A 7987-nucleotide genomic window follows, 5' to 3' on the forward strand; every position below is an offset into this window, starting at 1 on the left:
AGCTCCCGGCCCGCGGGAAGGGCCCGGGGCCCGCGGGGAAGGAGGGAGGCCGGGGGAGCCCGGTGGCGGAGGACACGGAGAAGGGGCCTGTCCTTGGGGGCCGCGGGGTGAGGCCCGGGGCGGGGGAAGATGTCTCCCCGCCTTTGGAGCCGGAGAACGGGTAGAGGCAGGATGAGACCGAACTGTCTGTATTGGGATATGGTTTTTTTTCCTTCCCCCACCTCCTTTTTTTAAAAAGCTATTTTATTTTAACGTGTTGGAGAAGGTGATGTCAGTGGGGGAAGGAGCGGAGTTAGCTGTGCTCTTGTACCTTCTTTAATCGTATGGTAGGAACCAGCTGAAAAGAACTGAGACCTATTTAATGATATAGATTATTAGCTTTAAATCATTCTTTCATGAATGGGCTATTTCTCATTCATCTGCTTCTAAAATACACAGAGTTAACCTAAAAGGTACACTGAGACAGTCCATTAATTTCTATTGTCCATTAAATAGGCATTTTCTCCATGTACAGGAACAACTGGAAACAAGCATTCATCAGGGAGGAAAAAATGTGTAAAAAAAAAAAAAAATAATCAAAACATCTAAGATTGGGGATAAGCCTTCTTTCCTCTGCCAGTAAATTCCTAAAAATCTAGGACGTGCTAAATGAAGTAATTCTTTAGATGACTTTTTATGAACCTGGAGTAGTGGCCCATCACATATATAGAGAGTAATACTATTTATGAGAAAGGCTGGTCTTCATTAGAGGCAGGGAAACTGTTTCTGCAGCATTGAAGCAGGCGAGTACATTTTCTGTGTACCAGCTATTACTGTCTGCCTTAGTGTTAAGAAACATGGAACCCCTTTCTCTCACATCCGAGCGTGCTCACAGATAACGAAGTGGCTGACATATGGTAATATTCAGATAAAGACCAAAGATATGGAACTCACAACGTGGAATAATATTTTGGGGGTTGTTTTTAACTGTTAGTAGGTTTGACCATTGACAACAACTTTCTTGGCATTGCCTGTCCTGGTGTTCATTCAGATGAAAGGCTGGTCCTCTGTGGCTTTTAAAAGCATAAAACCCAACCTCCTTCTAATGATAGAAATATCCAAATACGTGTTATTCCCACATTGTTTAACAGCTCATCTGTAGGTGAACTTAATAAATTATTGACTTCTTACCTTTTTATTAGCGCTCTTCTGTGGTTGCACTGAGTCAGATTCATATGGTGGTGTTCCATAAGGACAAAAGAACCAGCAGTAGATCTGACTTCCAAAGAGGCTTTCTGATCTGTTTGTTCTGCTTGTGCACGTTGGTACCTTGTCTCACTGGGGAGATGATAATAAACATGTGAAGTACTTGTCCTCAAAATGGTGTTTCTGTTGTGCTAATCACTAGTCAGTTTAACTGGTGTTGGTGACAGTAATGTCTTTGCTTCTCCTGTTATTTCTGTGTTTTACAACAGGATAATCTTTGATAATCTGAAACGTGTAAGGTGCATCTATGTTCCTTTTTAAAACACACATCTCTGAGATGGCCACATGCAGAATAAATACAACTAGGCTACGGTGTGCAGTGAGTGTTTTTTCCATTGCTGCCAGTGGTTGGCTGATCTTCTATGGCTTCACTACTTTTTTTTTTAATATCTTTTCTGTGTAGGAGAACCTGTCCTCTTTAATAGTCACATTCAAATTAGCTTATACATAAATGCAAGTAAATCTTGGATGGGATGCTGGGAGAAAGTCCTCGGCCCTTACTAAGTGGGCTTCCACATGCAGAGGTGTCCGACTGCAGTGAGTGCTTCAAAGCCTACCCCAAATTACAAGTCTTTTGGAACAGTGTTTGCATTTTTCTATGCCCCTATACAACACTTGGTAACTGGTTCTTCTTTTCTGTACCCAGATGGCTACAGCGATGCAAATGACATAGTTGAATTAAGTTAGAATGAGGACAGCATCACACCTTTGGACAGTCCTCTCACGTTGTTCATGGTGCCTGTTTTACTGGTTTGCTTCTAGATACAGTTATTTTCAAAAATATGTGGATATTAAATACCATTTCAGGTTGGTGAGCTATGTTCAACGCATCCTGACGATTCAATTCTTTAAAGCACAGGTAGAATTTCAAAAGTCACTGTGATTGTTTAAAGGAAGACAAGCTTGAAGATTTTTAAAGTTCTGTTCTGACTCTGTGGTCATGGTGGTTGCTGCTGTGCTGATGGGGTATCAGTTGTTAGTATCATACAAAATAGTACTTACTCTTGAAATACAGCTGAGGAGAAGTGGTGTGTAATTGAGGATTTGCATGAATGTACTTGCATTAAGACCTTGAAAAAGGTGAAGATTCACTTTCTTTCTGTGATTATTAAAAGGAATAAAAATGTTTCCAGTTTTTCACATTTAACTTGTAAGTAATGGTTTGTTATCCAGATATTAATCACGGTCTGTTGTACTGGAGAAACTGCCACTGATTTTGCAAAAAAATAAAAGGTAGTGTCAGACTTGATTTTGGTAATCAGATGCTAATTGGCTGTGGCCGTACAAAACGTTTTTTTTTGTTGTATTCATTGGTTTGAACACAACATTTGTCAGTCTTGTGCAGTTTGGCAACCTGTTCATGTTGATTAGGAAGACATAGGTAAGGCACGATGCTGTTACACCAGATAGTCATTGTGCTGTTATTTAAAAGGGAGGAAAACACTAGCAGAGTGTCTTGGTCTTTGTTTTTTGCCCCAGGGTACCCTCTAATCCAATGTTTGGCTGTAGTGTCATAATTTATTGCCTTTATTTCCCATTCCTTAACAAATCCAATTACTTTTAATTATACATATTCCAGAATTGTTATCTTCTAGGACATGCGAAGGTACAGATTTGAGAAATCAAACCTGGGATAGTTGTAAAATTTTCTCTGTTGTAGACTTGGTAAGAAATGGTTTCTGCAGCAAGGTGACAGCACCAGGCAGGTTCCTAATACTAAGCATATTTATCGTTCTGTAGCATTCTGGTACAAGGAGTAAAGCTCAAAAAAGGCAATATCAAATAACCATGACTGTAGTAAAACAAACCTGTACTGGGTCAGCAGGGTGTTACTGGATTGTTTTCAGGCAGCATTTGATTTTTCCTTGCAACCATTAGAAAAAAAGTCGACGCAGAGCAGAATACTTGTAAGGATCTTCTGGAATTTTTTAAGTCTACATTTGTGCTAAAAAATATTTAAATGTCTTATTAGTCATAACTGTATTTTGAAGAACTTAATAACTAATTGTTACACGTAACACCTGTGTCTGGAGGGGGGCAGGAAATAAATGTGCAAACAAATTTTGTTTCCTATGTATCTTTGCCAGGTTTATCCTGGTTGTGTTTTTTTTTTAGGAAAACTAGTTATGTTCTCCTTAAGTTTTTTGTGGGGGAATAGAGGGAGGGAGTACAGTTCTTAGAAGCCAAAGGAAGAAATATGCTGGATCTCAGTTGAAATTGGACGTGCCTGGCAGGTAGTGCCTTGCACATTTGCAAGTGCCAAAATTCTGTATTAAAAAGTAGGTGACAACTGGAATAAAATTAAAATCCTCAAAAAAAAAAAAGACAACCAAACCACTGAACAATCCACAAGATGAGAAAAAAGAAATTATTGTGTATTGTAGTTTGTTGGGGAGAGGATAGTGTTCACGTAAAGAATCTAGTTTCTGTTGACAGAAATTCTTTAACTGAACAATCATTGGACTGGGTAGTTCATGTCTTATAAAGAATTCAGTTCTTTCCCTCCTGCCTCAGCTTTATATTCTATTATGCATAATTACCTCATTTCTTTGGTTCTCGTGGTGCTTTTGAAGAGATAGTGCTTCATTAGTTTGTGTCCTCTGTCACAGGTAATTGTTGCAGCACTGATCAGCTGATCTTGGACTTGTATTGACTAACAAGGAGTTTCATCCAATATTTATTTTCCTTTTGGAATGTCTTTTCTGGATTGTGTGTTTTTCTTTTTGTTACATTGATTTTTCAAGAAAAATCATTTGGGTCCAATGTTCTTTGGATGGTTTCTGATGAGATCATTAACCACAGGAACAATTGGAGGTGACATTAATTTGTTTTAGTTATTTAGCACAGACCCATGACCTTTAGTAATTGCACTATGCTGACTTGTTCTGCATTACAATTTTTAGGCAAAATCCAAAAGGTTATAATCGTGCTTTCTCCTTGAAGTGGTAGATAAAAGTGCTGAAGTGCTCCTATCTTGATGTGACTCAAAATACCAGATTTTTGAGTTTAGGTCCTGATAGTGCCAGCTCCTACAATGATGAGTGTAGCTGCAGTATTGGGTCTCCTGGCTGCGTTCTGCAAATCCAGCGAAGAAGAAGCAGGACTAATAAAAGCTCCTGGATCACATTTAGGTATTCTTTGAACCAAACAAAATGAATAAACAGGAATTTGCTGACTGTTCACAACAAGCAGTAGAACATCCATTCTCTGCATTGCTGTAGAGGTTGTTTATACTGATGAAGAATATTTAAAAACATGATTTCTATAAGATTAGAATAAAGCTATCTTGTCCCAAGGCTTCAATCTTCCAGGTGTTTGATATGAGTGAAGAGGGTGAACTCCCCATGAAATGAAGTGTAACTTTGCTGCTGGGGTTCTGAGGATTTCTGACCAGAGAAGGACCAACAAGGTCATGAGTGAGCAACGTACAACGGAGGCAAAAAATCCCAGAGCCAATGGGGCATATTCTGTAGGACATCTGCTCATACTGCTGTATTTTTGGGGTCAGAAAGTAAATGTTTGTGTGGGAAACAATCATGATTTCTGCATGTGTGCACACACACATCCAACCACTCTGATCATCTGGGTAGGCTTCCAGAGCAGTGTGTGCAGTTGCACTTCCCTGAATACTGCTTGAATTAAATTCTATCCTTGTGTTGCCTTTTTAAATTAGAGCCTCACGGTGAAGGAAAATCATGAGTTTTTTCCAATTATTATTACTGTCTATTTTAACACGTGCCTTATTTCTGTAGTCTAAACTTAGATTAAAACTGAACCATCTTTCCTTGTTACGTCTTTGCTGCTTTGAAACTTCTTGCCTTTGCTTACTGTTCTTCTAACTCATGTTACTCACTTTGCTTTTTCTTTTATGAGCCTCTAATTATGGGGTATGTTTTCTAACCCTGATATTCTTTGGCTTTCCCTTTTTTTGGTATCCTTGTTGAGACTAAGATGCTAGAACTCATCATAATTGAGATAATGAGGTCGCATCATGAACAGAGGTGTTCGGCTCCTGCTGAAACAGTAATTCCCATTTCCACTTTGCTTCCTTTGTACTGATTTAACTTCAAAGCAAACTGGGTTTCCCCACTTCTTGCTGTGGGGAATCGTGGGTGTGTGTGAGTGGAAGGTCCAGACTTTGTATCCCTTGTGCTGGACTCTGGAGATGGGAACCAAAAAGCTTTGCTGCTGCGGTGCAGGGGAAGCAGAGCACGTGGGAAGGTGTGTAGAAGCGTGCTGTGTGTGAAAGCAGTAGCTCCAGAAGTTGTCTCTGAAGTTAGGTTTAATCGATAAAGTCTTGGGATTTGTTTTTTTTTGTTTATTTGATTGAGGTTCATAAAGATCAGCCTCGTAATTGCCAGTATGTTTTCAAAGAAGAGCTGTGAAATTTGCTTTTTAAGGCCTAAACAATATCCAGTAGAACTTGTGCTTGTCCAGAGGCTTTTGTAGATGCTTTTGAAATTGATTTATGAGGATCAAATATCCCTAAATTTCAAGCTGATTTTCTAAGACTGTTCCCCCACCCCATTTATAATGAGTCATTTGTCAACAGATTGATTCAGTGCACCCTTGACTCGCAATAAACTTTTTCCTTCCTTGTTAAGCAGGGAAGGAAGATTGTGGTTACAGCCAACCTTTTTTCCCACCAAATACTGATGTTTGTTGATTAAGTATCCGGTTCTTCCCAAATTTGGCACAATATTCCACATTACATTATTAGTCATTACTAAACATGCTGGGGAGCTCCTTGGAATTCCTTGTATCTTTAATTCTTACTGGAACGCCCTTATTAATGTTTCGGTTCCCTTCCAAATTGGAGCAATAGGAGCATATTTTTCACATAGTGTATGCTACAGCTCCTCTTCTGCAGTGTCCTTTTACAACTGGTTAGAATTAATTTCCAGCTGCTTTAAAATGTGATTTTTAAATCATTTTTTTACTTTTTATTATTTTTTTATTCGATTTAGAAAAATCTTTTCATTTGAACATAGTGAGACAGCCTGGTGTGTTGGTGCTACCCACACTGTGTAGCTTTCTCTCTTGTGTTACAGCTTGGCTTTTCCTGGCAGTTTAACATACCTTTGTCTTTATTTTGGGGGGGTTTGGTAGGAAACAGCTAGAGCTTGGCTTAATCTATCCAGAGCGAGAAATCTGACAAGAATTTTAATACAATTACATGTGCACGATGATATAATAATAGAGAAGTTATAAGTTAATGCAAAACCTGCACCACTATATGCAGGTCTTGAATACTTAAATGAATGTGTTATGAGATAAATAGACCTTGAAGGAGGATGATGGTGATTTTTCTCACAGCTGTGCAAAACAGTTTGATTGTGCATGTGTGTAACAGCACCTAGATATTAAACTTACACCTTGGTCTTCAGTGCCAGAATTGATGTGTCAACGTGAGCTGATGAAATTGGAAGTCATATTGTAGGCTTTTATTCATTTTTTTCTGTAGTTAAAGAAAAATAAGTCTCTGTTAAGCTCCAAATAGGTGAAGTTTGTGTCTAGAAGACATTTGTTTCTTAGGAAAAGTATAGTTCTGCAGAAGTCCAAACCGCTGCTGTTCTTGTCAGGGCATGTTTTTCTTGAATCACTATTTTGTTTTGTTTTTTGTGTGATGTAGCAAGGCTTGTGGTCAGGAATTTTGTCTCTGTGGAGCTGTAACAAGGGAACCATTTCTCCAGTGCTTGCAACTGCTTCTCAATGGACAAATGAGTGTTACTGAATCTCCTGGAATTGCTTCGCAGTTTGACGTGTACTCACTATTTCCATGTCAGATTTTGTTTGAGAATATTGCTGTAACAGCTACAAGAAGCTTCAGGCTGAGTTAGTTCCATAAAAACATTTGCCAATACGTTGAGGGGAGGGGTGAATAGCGTGGTAGATGTCCCAGGGATGCTGTTATTTCTGGTTATAGCAGCAAAAAATAGGTTGGGGTTTTTTTCTGCATGCCAGAATGGTGCAAGTGTTCACCTTTGAGCTGGGAAGAGAGGTGCAGACACCAGCCCTGCACCTTTGCACCATAAGGCAAATTTTACTTGTGCCCAAAATAATTGATGTATCAAAATTGAGGGTGCAGTTTGGAACCTTCCCCCTCCCTCCCCTCTGACCAGGGCATTTATTCATTAGGAATTTAAGATGTGACAGTGGGCATTTTACAATGTGTTTATCGAACTTGATAAATACATTCATTTTTAAAAGTCTTGCTGCAGTTAGTATTTGGTAAACTAGTATCAGAGTAATCTCTGGGGTGGTTAGTTAGCACTGCAAGGTGATAAAGGGAAATGATCATGTACTTGGTTGAAAGCCTGAACGTTGAACATGTGCTAGGATTTTGAATTGGTTTAAGCCCTGGTGAAACAGCTTGGGCGTGTGTCTTAGTTTTGTCCAGAAATTCTCTCATCAATTATTGATGGGATGTCCACCCTCTGGTTTGGGCCTGGAAAACCAGGCAAGATTTAATCCTCTTTTTTTGACTGCGGAAAATATGCTTTAGGTTTTTTTAGACCAGTTACCATTAGACAGCTGTGAGTGAAGAAAATGAGAACATTTCCCCATGACTGTAGTTTTTAAATGCACCAGACTGGATGTTCTTTCAGTGCCAGGGGGAACAGAGCTTCAGAAGCAACTCTGATCCCTTTGAAGTCCAGGGACACGGCGCTGTTTTATCTGAGCAGTAACTTTGCATGCAAACTTGTGCTGCTTTTTAAAAGGCTTCCTTTTTTCCTTCCCC

The 7987-nt window shown here is 39.3% G+C and overlaps 1 protein-coding gene across 1 annotated transcript in view; it reads left to right on the forward strand.

Annotated features, from left to right (window-relative positions):
* The first annotated feature begins 7210 nt into the window (after nucleotides 1–7210).
* Nucleotides 7211–7987, forward strand: part of APPBP2 (amyloid beta precursor protein (cytoplasmic tail) binding protein 2) — a 17246-nt gene continuing 16469 nt past the window's right edge. Inside the window, exon 1 of the mRNA XM_014952630.1 lies at nucleotides 7211–7246. Within this exon, the coding sequence (XP_014808116.1) occupies nucleotides 7211–7246 (36 nt within the window). The remainder of the gene's footprint in view (nucleotides 7247–7987) is intronic.

This window comes from Calidris pugnax, unplaced genomic scaffold (genome assembly GCF_001431845.1).
Source record: "Calidris pugnax isolate Ruff unplaced genomic scaffold, ASM143184v1 scaffold45, whole genome shotgun sequence".
Classification (NCBI taxonomy): domain Eukaryota; kingdom Metazoa; phylum Chordata; class Aves; order Charadriiformes; family Scolopacidae; genus Calidris; species Calidris pugnax.